This window comes from Solanum lycopersicum, chromosome 4 (assembly GCF_036512215.1).
Source record: "Solanum lycopersicum chromosome 4, SLM_r2.1".
Lineage (NCBI taxonomy): Eukaryota > Viridiplantae > Streptophyta > Magnoliopsida > Solanales > Solanaceae > Solanum > Solanum lycopersicum.
The window spans coordinates 55,048,500-55,068,902 of record NC_090803.1 but is presented as its reverse complement, the minus strand read 5'-3'; the positions used below and the strand labels follow the sequence as shown (position 1 = coordinate 55,068,902).

Below are 20,403 nucleotides of genomic sequence, written 5' to 3'. Positions count from 1 at the left end.
TCCAACATGGAAGTTCCAAGCTCAAATCAATGAGCCACCCCGAAGGGCTGAGGCTCGTAGACGTATATGGTGGATTTAGTAAGTCAAGTGACATTGCCTACCTTGTTAATGGTTGTTGTTCCTGATTTTACCAAATTTCGTCCTACTGCATTGATATCTGCATATTTGCAATGATCATATCTTATACATTTTACTCATCTCTCATGTAGCATCATGGTTTGATCAGACATTCACACAGTTTAGCCCTGTTCTCACACCAAACTGTAGACCAAATTGGATTTGTTATGTAGCATCATGGTTGATCAACCATTCACACAGTTTAGCCCTGTTCTCACACCAAACTGTAGATCAAATTGGATTAGTCATGAGACGCGACATTTGAACCAACGCCAGGAGGTGGGTTTTATCTCTACCAAAAATATGACTGTCGAAAAGAGGAAATCAAGGCATGAAATGGAAAGGTCATTGAGTCTTCGGAATGTAAATAGACAACACCAAACACCTGCTCAACAAGTCTACTGAAATCTTAATTTCACCAACAACGAAAAAAAAATAATCATTAGCAGCATCACAGCATGTTAAGCATCAGTTTCTGGAGAACAGTTTAATGAATATTTTCATTTAGCTCTCACGTTCATTCTCATTTACCGAAGCAAAGAGAATTTTATCAAAATGGTTCACTGTACATGTAAAGAAACACACCTATACAAGTGTAAAATTGTTGCTGAACATGTGAAAACATATGTACAAAACCTATCCTGCATTCCATGTGGTGCTGTCCGCAACCATGGGCACCAAACAGAAACAATCATTTAGACTGGAAAGCAAGCATCTTTAACACTGTGTTTACCAGCGGCAAATTCCAGGTGTCTCTGTTCGCAAAATCGAAACCATCTCTTCATACTTGGAAGCATATACAAAGCCCCATAACTGCATATGATATGATAAATGGATATCACATTAAAAATTAATTTCTCATGTTAAATGCATATTGTACTCTTGAAAGGTAAATTTCATAGAGCTAATTTCAAACAAACTGCCCTGACAGATACACACATGTAACTATAACATATAGAGATAGTGAAGAGACAGACAAGGCAGAACACAAAATGTGCATGCGTGCGAACACATACAGAGATGCAGTTACGAGACTACCTCAACTTCCTTAACTTCAAAGTCTTCAGTATGTGCCAAACAAGAATTTCCATAAGTTTCTGATGTTGCACTTGAACCTGTTAGCCTGGAAAAGTGAAGTTTGTTGAGCTAATTTATCCGAGTCAAAGATATCTTTAACATACTCAATAGAATTTGATTTCCCCTTGTTTTTTAATCTATGGGCAATAGAGGCAATAAATTGGAATCATAAGATCTGATTCTACAGAAAATATATTAAAAGGTGATATTCATGATGACGATGATGATAGCTGTGAACTTGAGATTAAGAAGATTTTTTTAAAATCCTGTCATGGCAACCAAAAATGGGACAGGAAAAAGGTAACTCCCAAGGCGGTGTGTGGCATTTGATTTTCCTCTTATTTCTCCTTTTATTGGAGGACATTATGATACTAGGAAGGAAGCAGTCAAAAAGCATACACATATAAAGCAATGACAAAAGGATCATAATGAAGGGGAAAGAAATCTTACAGATCCCCGTCTAAGTAGAGAGCAAAATGGCCACCGCCTCCCAAAGCTAAATACTCCGTGGAACAGACAGTAAAATAGCGATTGACACCTACATAGGCGACAGCGTCAATGTCATGTCACAAGTAATTGATTTGAGTTCCAAACAGTTCCAAGGCTTATGGACAAACATTATCATAAAAGGCAAAAGGAACCGAAAAATCAAAGTCAGAAGCAGAAACAGTCAACAATCATGCTGGAAATGGGATAATAGTGATTTCAGAGAGAATAAATGACTAATTTCTGGAAAACAATAAATTCTTGATCATTATATCTTTGGTATCCACCACGAAATCTATTTTTCAAAGTTTGTATGGTTATACTACTATCACCAGCTAAAATTTTCATCATCGTAAGATGACAGTAAATCAGGTAAACAACGTATTAAAAATGTTTCGAACCCAAGATTTCCCATAAGAGGACCACTGTTTTAATTCTCTTCCTGACCATCAATACCACAAATAGAAGAGGATATGGACATGCTGAACCAGACCACTCCCGTCCCCATGTATTAAAAAATAAATTTGTTAGCGACAGCAGACAAAACAAAGAACGGAAATTTGTTCTACAAACTTTAAATGTCTGGTTCAAGTACAAGGAAAAGAGAGATACCTGTGGGACGAAATATGACAGGTTGGCCAGATACATTTGAGAAAACAAATGAATTGTTTGTACCCTGTTAAATACCAAAATCAAATCAAGATGACAAATGGAAACTCAAAGGCAGAGGTGACATGTTTTAAGTATTCTGCTCAGAATTACCTGATATCTTCTCTTTGTTGTTGGCTTTAAAGGTGCATCAACTAGCCCACCAAACACAGCACCATTATGGTCCCCCACAACCTATAAGATTTGGACAATATGAGAGAAACAAAACTAGAGTCTTATGCCAGATCAAATAATCTGTAAGTCTCTAAGTCTTAATGACTGTCCACCACTCACATTGATAGAAAATCAAAAGACACCAGACACCGACACCAATGCTTTTAACTTCAATAATGCATAGAGATAGAGCACTTGGACTCATACAAAAAGAGCAACCAGCAAGAAATCAAAATCGAAAGTGACAATACTTTGACTTTATCAATGCCTCGCATCAAATTTCAGAGGCATTTCCATCTCAAGATCTATCATTTACTTTCTCAAATCATAACGAAGCCAGGAATCTTACGACAACAACATACCTAGTGTGGGGAGGGTGGTGGGTACATTGTATGCAGCCTTGCCCCTACCTTGTGAAGATAGAAAGGCTGTTTCCATAGACACTCGGTTCAAAAAACGCATATCAAAAACAAGGGCAGAAAGGAAATACCAAACCCAGAAAACTTAGTTCCAGAAATATCAGAAGGAACAAATTACTATACAATGAGTTTATCATCCAAGAGAAGCATTGGTTAGATCTGTTATGAAACGATGACAAATTGTCTTTTTAGTAAGAGGTATATTATATAGCTGACCTATACTCGGTTTCTGAAAATATGATTTGGACTGCAACAGCAACACTAATAAGTTAGGGCATCAAAAGATAGCAAAACTCTGGAGTATTTGAACATATATTAAAACAGCTGGATCTTATTCCACATACAAGAAAGCACAGGGATTCTACTCTTTTTTAAGTTCAACAGATACTGATAAAAGTGAAGGAGATTATCTGGTGGTTACTTCAGGAAGTGATATACACACACATACAGAAAACAAAATAATAGTTCTTATTCATCTAGACCATAAGCAATCAAAGAATTGTTCAAAATGTAAATTAAAACAGCTCTTCAATGTGGAACTCCTGTTACATAATTCTTAATGAGCAATGCATATCTCTTTACAAGTCTTCAGTTAATTACCAGCAGACTGATGCCAGGCCAGAGTAGGCTTCTCCTGTATAAAGTCGAGAGTGATATTCCATTCTTCCATGTACTGGCAAAATAGAATTGAGAAGTTAGAATCCACTATAAAATTGGAAATAGGAGAGAAAATAAGCATAGAGCTGCTCAGAGAGCATTCAAATTTAATACAACTCAGGATCCCTGCCTGTATAACAAGACCCACTTCCTGTCCTGCACAAGCACAGGCAGTGCAGCATAAAGAGAAATTCGTGCCTTCTCAGTGAGGAGAACTGAAGGCTCAGAAGTTCCCGGAAGATTGTTCAGAAGAGGTTTCTTATTCATATCTTCCAAAGGTATTTGATTATCTCCGGAAACTTTAGAATTACTTCCATCATCAAACACCATATCAGAGCTGCCCTTTGCCGAACCCTGATTCCTAAAGCCGCCTAGTCTAGCAACTTGGTGAAGAGCTCTGCCGAGGGAATGTTTACCCCTGGAAAGTATACCTTTTCTTCTGCTAGGTTCCCTCATTGTAAGTTCAGGTATTGACTCATCACGATCATCTTGCTTATCATATTTTCCAATAGTGTTAGGCTTACTCTCGGATCCTGTGGTCGACAACAGTGAATATAGGAACGCTGAGAAAGAAGATGTATCAGGACCGTCAACTAAATCAGTGGCATCTCCCTCTGCATTTGACTCATGCTTACTTCCGTCAGAATCAGATCCATCTTCCTAAAGAAATATAAGAAAAACTATTAACATACAATCTGTAGGGAATATAACAGAACCTCTCTTCTGCTTTGCTTTCAGAGTATAATGTATATCAAATGCCCCAATATTAAAGGATGTTATCCACACTGCATCTTCAGTAAAAAGGGCAGTGAATACTAAGAAGTGATTATGATGCTGCAATCCTATTCATATCTTGTTCTTCCTCCAAGACTAGACGACCCAACAATTACCTTATTGTGGAAAAATCAAGGGAGACAAGCAAGCTAGGATTTGACATGACTTGACTCCCTCGAAAATCAACAAAAACATACAAAGTTGGGAGGCCTAGCTAGAAACTAGGTTAGACAAAAATTGACAACTTACCAAGTTCAGCTAAAGATCACAGATTATATGCTCATAGGCTACACTATAATAGTCAACCTAAACCCTCATTTCTGATCAATTCCAAATTGGGTGTTCAAGAGCTGAAATTATCATCAAAAGATCATACTACAAACCCCAACAAGATCAAAATTTCATTTAGAATACAAAACATATACATATATCATTTCAATTATCAAGAACCCCCAAAACTTACAGGCAAAGGTGGTGGTCTGGGCTTTAAGGGTTTATCAGATATGGGGTTAAGAATAACAGTAGCAACATCCGATACAAAGTGCGCAGCTTTACTCCTTAAAGAACGGTTCTTCCTCTGCTGCTGCTGCTGCTCCTGATGATTATGATTATGAAGAAGATTCTCTTCAAATTGCTGTTGATTTTCACTACCCATTACTTCTAAAAAGCTATAAGTAGTATTCTCCTTTATGACAACAACAAATTCCACTACTTTTTTGGGGTTTGTGATGCTCTAAAACGCCATTAATGGTGAAAAAGAGTTGAGAATATACCTAAAAAGGAAAAGGAAAGTGGGTGGAATATTAGGAGAAAGTAGAAAAGGAGTGTGTTGGAAGGGACAGTCGTTAGACATGGATAATCATCAAATTCTGCAAAATGCAAATTAATGTTTATTACTAAACTATAAACAGGTTCAAACGTAAAGACTTCATGGCCCAATGGATAAGGCGCTGGTCTACGAAACCAGAGATTCTGGGTTCGATCCCCAGTGAAGTCGTCGTTGATGTTGGTTTTTTTTTTTTTCATTTTAAATGTGTGTTTATATTTCCATCGGTTCCTAGTACTTGCATATTCGAATTGTACATTGTACTTCATTTTAAGTTATTTTTTTATTTCTCGTTCAATGTACAAAATCAGATACTTACATATTTGAATCGCATATTACAGGGCTCATTTGGAGTGACGTTCACAATTAAAAAAATTTCATGCCCAGAACGATATACGTATCCACGAAACTTGTTTGGAAAAATAGACAAATTTGTAAACAAATTAGATGTTCTATGGACTGACTTGGGAGTATTTCTTTTTCAGTCATTCTTATGCCTCGGTTGTTGGGCCTATAATAAGGGATGTAACATGTGTTTTCTAAATCCTATAAAATGATAGTCTTTCTCCATTTTGAAACACAACAAAAGAGATACAAAAATACTCTCTACTACTTTATACTTCTCATTCACATTTATCTTTCATTTCTTGTTTAGTATTATTATATTTTGCACTCATTTTATAACACGTTATTCACACTAGTCTTTAACCAACTGAGACCTACTTAATTTGAAATTAATTCCTAAAAGTTAATCAACTTTATTTTAGAATCAGTTTTCATCATGTCGAATTTGTCAAAGCTTGAGTTTGTGACATTTGACATTTCTAGAAAGAATTATTTGTCATGGGTATTTATGCTGAAATTCACCTTACCGCTAAGGGTCTTGGTGATAGTATACTTGAAAAAAATACGACATCAAATCAAGATAAAGCGAGCTATGATTTTTCTTCATTATCTTGATGAAAGTCCGAAGGTTGAATACCTAACGAGGTATATTATTTATAAACATTCAAGGAGAAGCGCTACAAATTCACTTAATTGTGCGGGTGTTTCTCTTAATTCATCTATAACGTAATGCATGTATAATGAAGATTGAATAGAGATTCACTGAAGATTGAATAGAGATTCATTGTTTAAAATTTGACATGCAAATTTATTCTATTATCGGTAAATATATCTTTAAAAAAAGATCTAATTTACATTCAAAGGCTCAATGTAACTTTCTATACAATTTTTTTTTGGTAAATTAAAATATTTATTTACCAAAGAGCTTTACAAAATAAAATCCCAGCCAACTTGGTCAATCAGCCCCGAGTTTAGCTAATACTGCTAATACATATCATCCGTATCTAACTATTACTCTTTCTATACAAGTTAAAAGATAAATGTAGCAATAGCGATGTTATTGAATTCATATTCTTATGAAAATTATATTTTTGAACGATTTTTGACCAATGAAAAATATCACAGAAGAAAATATTTATAAATTGATACTTAAACTTTAATTTGAGATAAGTTAAAATTTTTATTTTGTAAAGTGTTAATTAGGCGATACAGGGTTGAGAAAAATAAAAAATTTTATTTTTATAAAAAAAATGTGAAAAGACATAAAAAAAAATAAAAGATCAGAAAAGGCTAGAAGACCAAATACTATTAAAAGTGAAACAAAATTATTGGAAAAACACTTCAATCGTGTAATCATTAGTTCTTGTTTGGTCAATATATACCAAAAAAAAAACCTGAAGCATTTATATTTCAAATAAATACCGCATTTAATATACATTAAATTATTGTTTAAAAAATGAGGTTAGGGAGAGATAATACAAGAGTAACGAAGGGTTAAAACTGCTAAAAAGGGCTAATATTCCGATACATTTTTTAAAAGTAGTTTTTCAGAAAAAATGTTTTGAAAAAAAAAAACAATATTTGTTGGGCTAATTATTTGAAAAGTGTTTTAAATAAGGGAAAATTACATGAATTAGTATATTTTAATAAATAATTACTAATTTTAGTAATATTTTTTTATTTATTACCATTTATAATAATACTATGTTAACTCTGTAATATGAATTAAAAATGAATTATATATATCATATATATGAATTATAATTATTTTTTGAAATATATAAATTTTTTTGGTAGAATTTGCCACATTATATTATAAGTGAATTAAAATGTGTGATAAATGTATTATCTATCATTAAAACTTGTATATGTGAATAATAAATTGTTGTTTGTAATATGTATTAAACTTGTATTATAAATGAATTAAAAGTGATCAAAAGTGAAAAAAATGTTATTGCTATAAATGGTAAATATTTTTTTATTATAATATATTTATGTATGTTTTCCTTTAAATAAATATATTGTGTTTGATTAATCTTTTAAAAAATATATTTTTAAGAATCTAATTACGATTAAGGGCAAATATTAATTTACTTTTATATTAAAATTATTTTATAGAGAGAAACTAATTTAAACATCTATTATATAAAAAAAACAAATTAAATTTTTATTTTTATTAAATTAATATGTTCATATTCAATTTTTCAAAATATTATAATTTTTTTTTGAAGGAATGTAATCTTGAACTTTTTTTTTTTTTTGTAATCTTACAAAAAAAGTATTATTGTTACTTTTTCTTCTTCTTCTAATTCTGCAAAATATTTAATAAACAAAATTAATAAATGAAACTTTACCAAACATAAATAAGATATATATATATATATATATATATATATATATATATATATATACACACGCACCTTATTTATGTTTCTGGAAGAAAGATTAGGAAAATATTATTTACACCCTTTATCCATCAAATAGTTATTATTTATAGACGTGACACAAACACATTAAGAGAAAATAAATAGAAAAAACCTGGTTAAATTATTACTTGAAAAATTAATAACCTCTTTAAATAATATCTTTTTTCGATTTTAATGTGGACTAATGAAAAAAGCTATTCGTCTTAATAAAATAATATATTTTCAAAAGATCCTTATTAAATATATGACTCCATAATATTATCAATTAATAATTCTTTAAAATTACAAAAATATATCTATGACAATTTAGTGAAATATGATTCTAACATTTTTATTTATTTTATGTTAAAATTTAAATCTAGTTGAAACACATTTCTAATTTTTCTTATTGCATCATAAAGTTTATATTGTCATTTCAAACTACACCATAAAATTGCTAATAGTTCAAGATTTGATAAGTATAATCTTACGCATAACTGGTTTCAAAAGTATTGTTTCATTGTCAACAATGATTTTTCAATTGATATCCACAATTTCCTCTAAACTCAAAACCTCATGAACATGAACCTTAAAACATTTTTTAATTAATAAATATTAATTTATCGATTAAATATACTTCTCTATAATAATATTACTTCATGGTCCCAATTATATTAATTTAATGAAGTTTTACTGTAATCGGTCATTTGAATATTTAAATTTAATATTTTGAAAATATATTAAATATTGAATAGTATTTAATAATAATGATAAAATTATTCTAAAATAGTAATTTATTTTTTATTTCTTTAAACTTAAAAAATATTATTAAAAAATTATTTTTTAAAAAATATAATGAACAAGTAAAAACGGCACATGATAATATAGTACAGTTGGTGAGGTTACAGGTTACCTAATCCTCCCAAGTCCTAATACTCTCCGCCATTACAAGCCAAAATTTGGGTACATGTGGCGTTACAATGGTGTAGTCATAAAAGTTATGTTACGTTACAAAAATAATAAAATCGTGTATCCCAATGACTTTTGCGATGGCAAAAAATGTCTGAATCCACTTTTTATGTTCCCACGTATATTCTTGAGATTGTACATATACTATAGTTTTGACTCATAAATAATTCAAGAACACACAGCACATTCTCAAGAAAGGGAAAAAAAATGTCTAGTCTTAAAGTTCCAGCATCAGTTCCAGATCCTTATGAAGATGCTGAGCAACTCAAAAAAGCTTTTAAAGGTTTCACTTTTTTTTTCTTCCAGATCCCCTTTGGTTGGATTTTGTATGCCTGATTTTAGTGCAAGATTTCTTTTCTATATTTGCATTTGCTATTTTTCTTGAATGATCAGTTGATTTTTACTTTTCCTTACTGTTTTTTCCTAGTTTAGTTTAGTTTTAGTTCTTGATGGGGTTCTTGTGATCTGAATGATCTATTCAAAATTGTTTCGAAATGTAACATAGACCATCTGCTGACTCTAAATCTTGAATCTGTCTCGGTTAGGTAAAATGCTGTGTGATTTTTTATTTAATTCATTGTTGGAGGAAATTAGTGATCTTTGACTGTAGGCATATGTAGAAGACATTTTTCTTTATGATTCTGTGTAGTCATTTCCCAAACGTATGATTGGTCTAGATTATTAATTTGTTGACAAAAATGATTAACTCCAATTCTCCGTGGTGGTTAGGCTGATTATGATGTATGGGGCGAGTGGAGTGTTGGTTAGTTAAGAATTCTAATGTCAAAAGATATGAGGTGGCGAAAATGAGGACGCTGAGGTGGATGTGGATATGTAGGAGAGATAAAGATTAAGAATGAAGATATCCAACATAACGTGGGAGTGGCTTCCGTGATGGACAAGATGAGGGAAGTGAGACTGAGATGGTTTAGACATGATATGTGAAGAGGAGGTGCACAGCGATCTAGGGAGAAATGTTAGAGGTTGGCCGTAGTGAGTTTTAGGAGACGTAGAGGGAAACCAAAAAAGTGTTGGGAGGGGTGATTAGACAAAACATGACGCAACTTCAGCTTTCCGATGATATGATTCTAGATTGAAGGTTATGGAGGTCACGGATTAGGGTAGAAGGTTAGTAAATAGTTGAATGTTGTCTCGTTTCCAAGGGGATAGCTTGGTGGTAGTTTTGTTTCATTGTACCTATTTCCCCAGTAATACAAGTAGTAGTAGCATTTTCTCATAGTTGTCTGTCTTGCAATTTTTGTTGCTCGTTATTTACTGTGCTTCTGTTATCACATTAGTTGGTTATTGTTATTGCTCTTGTTTTTTGAATGCTCTAGGTTATGCTTTCCCTTTAATTTTCAATGTCCTGTTACTCTGTTGTGTGTTTTGGGAACAGCCTATCTACCTCCACGAGGTAGGGTTTAGGTTCCTCCCCAGACCCCGACTATGGGACTACATCGAGTTTGCTGTTGTTGTTTGGGCTTGCAAAGCAGGAAGCTGAATTTTGTTTTCCACAGAAGACTCATGGTTAAACGTTTGCAGGATGGGGCACAAATGAGGAACTTATTATTCAGATTCTGGCTCATAGGAATGCAGCACAACGCAAGTTAATCCGAGATTCTTATGCTGCTGCTTATGGAGAGGATCTTCTCAAGGACTTGGATTCTGAACTGACAAGTGATTTTCAGGTTAATTAATCTCAATTTTCCATTCTTGTTCCAAATTGTGTTGGAGTACACCCCGTTTAATCAATCATTGTGGTGTATTGAATGTTTTTCTTTTTGTTCATTTATACTTTCTTAGATTTGTCTAGTCCATATCTACATTATTAATCACAGGTAACATTAGCCAAGGATTGCTTTGACTAATATATAATTTGATTCACATGATATTGCAGCGTGTGGTGCTTCTCTGGACTTTGAGTCCTGCTGAGCGCGACGCCTACTTGGTTAATGAGGCTACCAAACGTCTGACTGCTAGCAATTGGGTTATCATGGAAATTGCTTGTACCAGGTCTTCTGATGATCTTTTTAAGGCGAGGCAGGCCTACCATGCTCGATACAAGAAATCACTTGAAGAAGATGTTGCTTATCATACAAGTGGGGATTTCCGTAAGGTACTTCGCATATAAGATCTACTGTGCCACATTTAATTCATTGTTATTCTAGTGCCAGTCAACTTTGTCATTAGATCAGCTGTAGAGAAAAACCTATAGTCAGCCGAAGTTTGCTAAAGAATCTGCCACTTTGTTGTTTTCTATAAATCTATAGACGATTCTGAAATTACTAGCCGAGAATTTGGATGAAATGAAGCTCCACCATGAGTCTAGGTATCGGCAATTCTTGGGGCTTTTTTATTTTCATTGAAGCGATTATTTGACTGTTTAGTGATTCGAGAACCAGAAGATCATTTTGCCTAGTAAAGCTCATCAACTCTTCTTTTTGCTCGTTGTGACTTCTTAAGGATGATTCTTTCTACCATGTAAGCTGTTGCACTTGCGCCTATTTGCCACCTTTGGGGTGTTTAAGATGAATGATAAACGGTGACAAGTGATGGATAGTCTCCGGTTACGACCATCCACCTCCAGCCATAACGTTGGGGGTTAACCTCACCAAGGGAGCGAAGTGGAGAAGGATCACCGTTGTTGTGCTCTTGAGCCAGGGGAAACTGAGGTTACGGTTTACTGTGTCCAAAAAATAAAATAAAAGGTTTAAGGATGATAGTGTCTGAGATAACAGTGTAAATAGTTAGATAAGCACCTTAAAGTTAGATTTTTGTGTTGTCTGTCTTTGTCTCCAGTGAATACTGAGAATACATGCAACAAATAAATCTTGCAATCACCGTCGTTAAGCTGGTCATATTGTATTAAACTAATTCCCGAACAGCTTTTGGTTCCTCTTATAACTGCATTCAGATATGAAGGAGATGAGGTGAACATGACATTAGCAAGAAAGGAAGCAAATATACTGCATGAGAAGATCTCTGACAAGGCTTACAATGACGAGGAGATCATCCGAATCATTTCTACTAGGAGTAAAGCACAGCTGAGTGCTACGTTCAACCACTACAATGATCACCATGGCCATGAAATCATCAAGGTAAAACTCAAACATTAGAAAGACTTGAAATTATGTTAGTTACCATTGTTTAAAAGGGATCTATTCATTGTACTGTGTGATGATGCAGGATCTGGAAGCTGATGATGACGATGAGTACCTGAAACTACTCAGAGCAGCAATAGAATGCTTGAAAACCCCAGAGAAACACTTTGAGAAAGTTCTTCGATTGGCTATCAAGAAGCTGGGTACAGACGAATGGGATCTTACTAGAGTTGTTGCCACTCGGGCTGAAGTTGACATGGAGCGTATCAAAGAAGAGTACCATAGGAGGAACAGTGTTACATTGGACCGTGCAATTGCTGGAGACACTTCAGGAGACTATGAAAAAATGCTTCTGGCTCTGATTGGGCACGGAGATGCTTGAATTACATGTGCTGAAACCTTAAGATAATAAAAAAAACTCTACTTATTTTCTGAAGTTTGAATTTGCTTTTATGATGTATGGTGTGTACTCTCAGAGTTTGGTTCTGTGTTTATATGAACTAAAAACACTCGGGAGTTGAGTTGTGTTTTGTTTTCGCCTTCACTTTTCATTTCGGACTTCTACTGGTTTTGCCTGCTAAATAAGCATAGCTTCAACTTTGGCTTGAACGGATCTTGTTTCTTTATAACTCAGAAATAGATTATGTATCTTGGTTCGTATCTCATTTAGTACCTCCTAATTGGATTGTGACGCGTTGCCGTATCATTTATCCACCTAAACAGGACCATTTTCGCCCATATACCACACTAGTACAAACATAAAAGACCAATGTCTTAAAAACACTATGTTAGGCAAATCCTCCAAGTTTATGTAAATTATAGTTTAGAAGTTGTCCGTACAACATGGTTAAACACATATCATCTACAACCCTCAATTCTAAAACCCATGAAACATTAGAAGTGAAATGTTGCAGGAACACTACAGGTCAAACATAGCAGCAGTCTGATGACATTTATCTAAACCAGCGCGATGCTGCTTTCTCCGCCTGGTGGTTTACGAACGCCACCAAAATAATCTCTGGATTCAACTTTTCCATCAGAAAAAATATCATTTCCACTCATTTCTCTCAGCTTTGCTCTGCTCAGTGGCTTTTCTGCAGATCCAGGAGGAATATCTCCCTTGAAAATGTCATTGCCGGTCAACTCTGCAAACTTCTGGTTATGTATTTTCTTTACTGTGTTGACAACAGGTTCATCACCAAACAAAATATTGCTTTGACCACCAGCAGGCTACAAAGTAGGACAGCCACATGAGAACACATAACAAGTCTGTAGACAGAAATGAGAATAAGAAAACATGTCTAGTACACAACTCACATTAGAAACCTTGACAGACGTACGTACAAGTCGTGGAGCAGGTTCACCCATGTCTTTGCTTTCTTTTGACTCTATGGATCGGGCAGCAGCCAAAGATCTAGGAGGAATTTCTGCGGGAGGGCCAAATATGTCATTTCCACTGAGTTCCTTGCTCTTTGCATCTGAAAGCTGCTTCTTCATATTGCTATCTGAATCACTTTCTAGTGTTCCGCTCAACTCTCTCTGTTTTGCCACTTCTGTAAGTGTGATAGGTTTCTTTGGAGAGATCCTTTCTTCAGTACTGAATGATATCTGGCTTATTCCATTTGCAGCTTGCTGCAATGAATTACAAATCATTAGACGGTGAAGTTGCCAGTTACTAGTTTCCTGACTTTGTAGCATGCTCACACAGCAAGTCCTGTAAAACATAATTTTACCGTATAATGATTTAAATAGTACCTGAACAATGCGGACAGATGTCCTGTTGTTGAAGTTACCATTAACAGCTCCTGATTCAGATGCATCATCTTCACCATCAGCAGAAAAGATTTTGCTGCCATTCATCTCCTTCAGTTTGTACCCTGAACATGGTTTACTGGAGAAAGCATGTTTCAAGCAGAATAAGGACCAGATAACATTTACTTCAAAACCATTAAGGTCACTGGACTCTTTCTTTTCTTTTCCATACATTGGAACCTCTCGATATCAATGAAAAGTAAACCCCAAAAATGTATTCCACATGTCCAAACATTGGAACCTCTCAACTTTCTGAGTCTTTTGATAGAGAAGCTTCACTTAACTTGCATGCTACATTTCAAATCAGCTAAATTTGCGCCCGTCTAAAAGCAAGAATATATATAGCATAGAGCTAATTTTCTAGAATGGCTGCAATGTTTCGGGTGACCATATCAGAAAATAGCATGTCTTTTCAGTTTCTTAAATTAATGGGATTACTTCCATTGGTCGGAACTCCACAACAGTACCTCACCACAGGTCTCTGAATACTAAATCATGATAAGCAAAGAATCGAAAGAAAGGACATGGAGATCGGGATATCTAATATGCAGAATGCAGAGTAGGTGCATATTTTTACCAGTCTACCAAAAATATTAGTAGCAGCCATGTAACTCTTACATATCAGAAAAAAAGTCTGATTTTTAGTTTTGGAATTAGAATGTGGAAGAGAGTGATAATAAATATGACAGTCCGGCTTCAAGAAACTCAATAAAAAAATAAGAAGAGGATAATCAATATGATTATAACAAAAATAAGTCTAAGGTGCACTTTTCACTAAGAAATGTTTCCATTTTAACACTTTAATGATGTCAATCACAGTTTCTTTATAAACCTTAAACAGAATCAAATGAAATTGATCTATAGAAAAGAATGCTTCTCTCATCACTTATTAGTGAAACCATTTTAATTGATATACTCATCAATAGATTTTAGATGTGCTATCCAAATCCCAGAGCAGCTCAACAAGGAAACGCAACAGACTATAACAAGAAAGTTAAGGGCGTGTAAAATTTAATTTGTCAATGTTTTCCAAACGAATTCACTTTCCTTCTATTATAGGAAAATGACTAATTATACAAAGTTAGAAAAATATTTTTCAGAACGGTCTCCAACCTAGACCTAACTCCCAACCAAGGACACGACTCCCTATACTCAAGACCTCAACCCAAGACTTGACTCCCAACCCCGAAAAAGACTTAAGACCTCAACCTAAGACCAAACACTTGACCCCACTCAGGATCCAACCCCAACTCTTGATCCATACCCGAGACCCCACCCCAACCTGGAATCCCAAGTCAAGAGCAACCTTGACCCAGATGGGGTCAGGATCCTGCCTCCAATCTCGATTTGAATTAGGTCGGGGTTAGTTATCGAGTCAACAACGGGTCCCAGATCATGACTGAGATTGGTTGTCCAGTTCAGAGTGGGGTTTAGATCATGTCTATGTTGGGACAAGGGTCCAGTGTCATAGTATATATGCTCAGATCTTTTCTTTCCTCCTTTTATACATAAATGCTCTTTAGACAGTATTTACCAAACTCCAGCAAACAAGTGAAAACATTTTCCTCTCTACCAAACACACCAAAAAAGAAATTGCATTACTAGATCTAAGAAATTATAGAAGCTTCAGAAACAAAATAGAAAATTTCGGAGAACTCAGGGGAAGATCTGAACTTTGTAATACAAGCATCAGGATAAATCACATATTAGAAAAACACACTACTTATAAAAAAAAAAGATTAAATTCCAAGCAAAATGTGACGATAAATTAAACAAATGAAAAAATCATTTCGCTTTTCAGATCAGTACATACCGTTTGTTCAAGCTCTCAGCTTCCTCTTCAGTAATTTGACCTCCAAACAGAACCTTACTGATTCCATCAGAAGGCTACAATATAATAGCATATAAATTAAACTCTAGCAAATCATAAAAGCAAACAACACAAGTCACAATATAATTCACCTGATGAGAACGAGCGCCGGAGCGAGATGCATTGCCGGAGGCAGAAGCTGAGTTGTTCGCCGGCGGAACTTCAGACCAGGTGAGCAGATCGGCGGCAGAGGTGTTAGGCTTCCGTACAGGTGTTGCTCTCTCCATTTTAGCTGAAATTTGAAAATGGGAAGTCTTTGCTTTATCTTATAAAACAAAATTCATTTCAAATTTGAATAAAAAGAGCAAAGTTTGGTTTTTAGAGATTTGAAATTGTGGGGCCCTTTGTGTTGTGCTAAAGTATGGCACGTGCATAGTAACAGCTCACAAAAATTTATTGAGAAAATGACATAATTGATTCTATTAAGAGGTGTTTGGCAATAAAGTCTAACGCCTCATTTGTTTTCGTTAAGATTAAGAGATTTTAATTAAAATGTGATCAATAAATCTAAAATTTGAATAATTAAAATTATTTGTTTTCAATAACTGAATATGCATATGATCAACATTATATTAATAAAATATTATAAAAATTTTATTTCAATAAAAAAATATTACGTATTAAAAAAACAGAATAATCATCCAATATAACATTAAAAAAATTGCGGATGACAAATATTTTATAGACACAATATAATATCATTCAGTTCAATAAGTATGATAGATACTAGTTGAAAAATAATAAATAAGGTATTGTTATAAAATCAAGCTCATAGCAATATAAATATAAAGAGATGAAAACAAGAGGAGTAAGATGGAAGATAAGACTTTCTTCTTATTCAAGTGTATGCAAATCTCATATGTATCTATATTACAATAGTGAATGAACAACCCTATTTATAGAGTGAGAAATCACTCCAAAGGTCACCATATTAAGTATCATAATAAATAGATACATTCTTATCCAAAAAGGTTCATGTAACCTAGTGAATATGAATGGTTGTTCATGTACCAACCTTATGGACTATCCACTCATTCAATGAATTTATAACACTCCCCCTTGGATGTCCATAGATAATGTGCCTCGTTAAAACCTTACTAGGAAAAACCCTGTGGGAAAAAATTCTAGTGAAAGAAAAAGAGTACACATATCTTTTGATACGCACCATTTGTTGCCTCATTAAAAACCTTGCCAGGAAAACCCAGTGGGAAAAAACCTCGATCAAGAGAAAAAGAGTGCAACGCGTATTGTACTCCCCCTGATTAAAACATCACTTAATTTCTTGTGATGATGTCTCCAATCTTCGTACATTGTGGTTGGTATATTCCTTTTTAAAAGAAAAACCACACATTTCTTGAATATAGTGTGTCATTTATCTCAACCAGACGCACTTTTGACTTGCTTCATGGAGGACTTTTATTTTTGCAGAGCAACATTTGCTTCATTGATCCCTAGGATATTATTGTGCCTCCACATGCAAACACATAGCGTGCTTGAGATAGAGCTTTATGCGGATCAGATAAATATTCTGCATCTGCGTAATCAATCAATTTTGTCTTGGATTCCTCGGGATAGAATAAACACATAACTATGGTCCTTCGAGGATATTCAATCATGTGCTCAACACCATTTCAATGTCCTTTTATCGGGGAGAAACTGAATCTTGCCAGTAAATTTACTGCAAAACAAATATCTGGTCAAATATTGTTAGTAAGATGCACTAGTGCCCTGATTGCACCAAGATAGAGTTTCATCACCAAGAAACTCTTCATCCTTCTTTTGAGATCAAACTGAATCATCATTTATGCCAAGTGATCTCATAATCATTGGGGTACTCAATGAATGCGATATATCCACATAAAATTGCATCAAAAATTTTCAGTGTATGTGCACTGTTAGACAAATATATTATTTGTCAAATTAACAATCTGTAGGTCAAGACAAAATTTTGTCTTACCAAGACCTTTTCATAAAAATACAAGGACAATTAGGATCATTCTTTTGTACCCTTTTTCTTCCTTGACTATTTCAATCCATATAAGGATTCTTGAAGCTTTATTGGAAAAGTTTCTTTCAAACTCTTATATGCTTCAGACACCTCGATTGTTTCAAGGATTTTCATATAACATTCATTGTCTAGCTAGACATTAAAATTATTCATTTACATGCATTCAAGTTTTCATATGTTGCCAGATCAAAACAAACCTCATTTCATCCACCAAAGGAGAAAACATCTCCACTAATGTCAGGATTTTTGCGATAAACCTTTATGCCCCAAGGCACAAATCGTATTTGATATCTTACAGTTATACTATCGCATAATAATTTATTTGTACCCCACTGACATTATACCTTGATTTATGGACTACCAGTCCAAAATGTCACTTTTCTAAGTGAAACAAAATATACTTGAATTGTGCATTTTACTTGGCCAACCATTTATCTGTTCACACTATATGACAGATTTGAATTCAAGATTATATCATTGAGCGCTACCTCATATCAAAGATACCGTCGACGGTTATTTGATATCGATTCCAACAAGACATAACTTATCGAGATCTCTTCATTTTTCATTATTTCAGGTACCTGAACCTTTTTCAAGATTTTATGAATTGTTATGTCAATGTGCTCTTTTATAGCACTTGCCTCATTATCATGACCATATTGATCATTTGCTCCTTCCTTCTTCAAGGAATTTTATATTTGGAATTGATTGGTCTATTACGCTTCCGGCGTATCATAGACTCTGTCCTTCAAGGAATTCACATTGAAGCATTTGCAGCTGAATTATATCATAGGGTCAATGCATTCATCTGGCAACTGCTTTGCAATATTATGCAACTGAATTATCCCTTGAACTTTAAGTTCACATATTTATTTTAACGAGGATCTAGATAATTCATAATTAACCTCACACATAATTTTCAGCTGTCAATCATCTCTCCCCCTAATGTTAGAAAATCTAACATTCATTCCAACCTTATTTGGAAGTTCATCTTTGTGCGTGGTGGAGTAATTAAAATCATAACCGCACATTCAACATTTTAGATGAAAATTATATGGTTCCTGACCCTGAACCAATTTTAATGGGGAAACCTTGTTGGTTTGATGCATACATGTGTTGCTACATGTTAAACAAAATTATCTCATACCAAATCTTATTTGGGAGCTTTGTTCTCATAACCATGATTTAGCTATAATTGGAGGCATACAATTTCTGCTAAATCAACCAACATTATCAATATAATTTCATAATTTGGAACTAGTTCAACCTTACAAAAACCAATTTGTAAGTTGACAACAAAATACATGTGACCATCGCATAAATGCATTAATCATATAGTTGCAAATGATCCACATGACAGGTGAACGGGCCCATATTCACTTTTTTATATGTTCCAAAAATTTTAGGGGATTACTGTCCCGATCTTAGCTGGTACAATGATCATTTTATCAAGAGAACAAGCAACACAAGAGAATTCTTGAAGAATCTTTATTTCTTCATCATATAAGTCACCTGAATTCTCAATCACGTTTGCATCACATTTAATCGGAATGGTCAATCAGTCATGCCAACTGATCTTTATTTTAGTACACTTATAATTTACTTTTACATGTGATTTCATCAGCATGTACATGTTTGTATGGAACAAACAAGAGGAAAAGTGGGGTAATCTTTTACATAAACATTTATAACCCTCTTCGGTTGTAGTGATTTATAGTCTCAATATTTATTTTCAATTTATCCGAAACTTAAAAAGTTTCTTTTGAGACTTACTACAACCCCAATATTATTCCTCTGCTAATAGCACAACTCGTTAGAGCTTGCAATTAATTTTATGTACTATTACATATTGCATGACACCATCCCTATATTGAGCATCTCCTTCAATGAGGAAATTATATTATTATTGTCATGGTCAAAATCATTATGAGCAAGACGTCTTTCTTGCTTTACTTTTGTTGTACCATAGGTACACAACCAATGACAAATTTGTATTGCCACACAATAATGACCACAATCCTTATAGGCAAGAACTATTTCTTTCTTTTGCCCTTTCGGTAGTTCATACCATAGTGACGTATAAAACGTACAATATAATTAGCCATTTCTGCCAAATAAAATTTATTTCCTCTCAAATCTCCCGTAGAGATGAGAAGTGACATGTATCCAACCCATAATTATTTTATCACATCTGGACCCATTCTCTTATAGAATGATCGAGCATTCACGATACTCATTACAAGTCACATTCTCTTCAAGGATTGGACTAATTATTTATATGTACTTCATAAATTTGCATTATAAGCACATTGTCATGACTTTAAAATTCATCATATTTCCATGACACACCTCAACATCACTTTGAAAGATTAAGTGTACCATCACTTTATCTTGTATCATGATAGAGGATTTATAAATTTGTCAAATTATTGGGTCGACAACATTCACAAGTCTAATGACCTTTCATACCATTTTGATAATAAAAATTGCCTTCACATTTTGAAGGACTATTTGAAGAACTCATAATGTTCCTTTTATCATTACCACAATGATGACTATTATAATTATGTCCCTTCACGCCCTTATTCATATCATTAATCATTTGTCATCTTTCAGACTAACATTCACTGCTACCACATTCATATGATTGAATGGAGCAAGTTAACAGGCGGATATCAGAGTTATTACATGTTGCTACCACATTCTTTTCAAGGA

The 20,403-nt window shown here is 34.0% G+C and overlaps 3 protein-coding genes and 1 non-coding gene across 4 annotated transcripts; 2 read left to right on the top strand and 2 right to left on the bottom strand.

The window, feature by feature from the left end:
- Window positions 1–589: 589 nt before the first annotated feature.
- LOC101259832 (oxidation resistance protein 1) lies at window positions 590–5,225 on the bottom strand. Its single transcript, XM_004237345.4, has 8 exons — window positions 4,816–5,225; window positions 3,709–4,238; window positions 3,522–3,594; window positions 2,443–2,523; window positions 2,293–2,356; window positions 1,645–1,732; window positions 1,156–1,240; window positions 590–930 (listed from the first exon to the last, which is right to left on the bottom strand). The coding sequence occupies exons 1-8, from the start codon at window positions 5,005–5,007 to the stop codon at window positions 847–849; spliced, it is 1,197 nt and encodes a 398-aa protein (XP_004237393.1). The 5' UTR covers window positions 5,008–5,225; the 3' UTR covers window positions 590–846.
- Window positions 5,226–5,276: 51 nt separating this feature from the next.
- On the top strand, window positions 5,277–5,349 carry TRNAR-ACG (transfer RNA arginine (anticodon ACG)). Its single transcript has one exon. It is a non-coding gene; the product is annotated as a tRNA-Arg (tRNA).
- A 3,596-nt stretch (window positions 5,350–8,945) lies between these two features.
- AN35 (annexin p35) lies at window positions 8,946–12,646 on the top strand. The gene is made up of 5 exons (NM_001247172.2): window positions 8,946–9,180; window positions 10,440–10,585; window positions 10,795–11,013; window positions 11,783–11,995; window positions 12,084–12,646. The coding sequence occupies exons 1-5, from the start codon at window positions 9,105–9,107 to the stop codon at window positions 12,378–12,380; spliced, it is 951 nt and encodes a 316-aa protein (NP_001234101.2). The 5' UTR covers window positions 8,946–9,104; the 3' UTR covers window positions 12,381–12,646.
- Window positions 12,647–12,786: 140 nt separating this feature from the next.
- LOC101260128 (uncharacterized) lies at window positions 12,787–15,970 on the bottom strand. Its single transcript, XM_004237346.5, has 5 exons — window positions 15,773–15,970; window positions 15,624–15,697; window positions 13,754–13,889; window positions 13,316–13,630; window positions 12,787–13,228 (listed from the first exon to the last, which is right to left on the bottom strand). Exons 1-5 carry the CDS (start codon window positions 15,905–15,907, stop codon window positions 12,956–12,958), a joined length of 933 nt encoding a protein of 310 aa, XP_004237394.1. The 5' UTR covers window positions 15,908–15,970; the 3' UTR covers window positions 12,787–12,955.
- Between the last annotated feature and the right edge of the window lie 4,433 nt (window positions 15,971–20,403).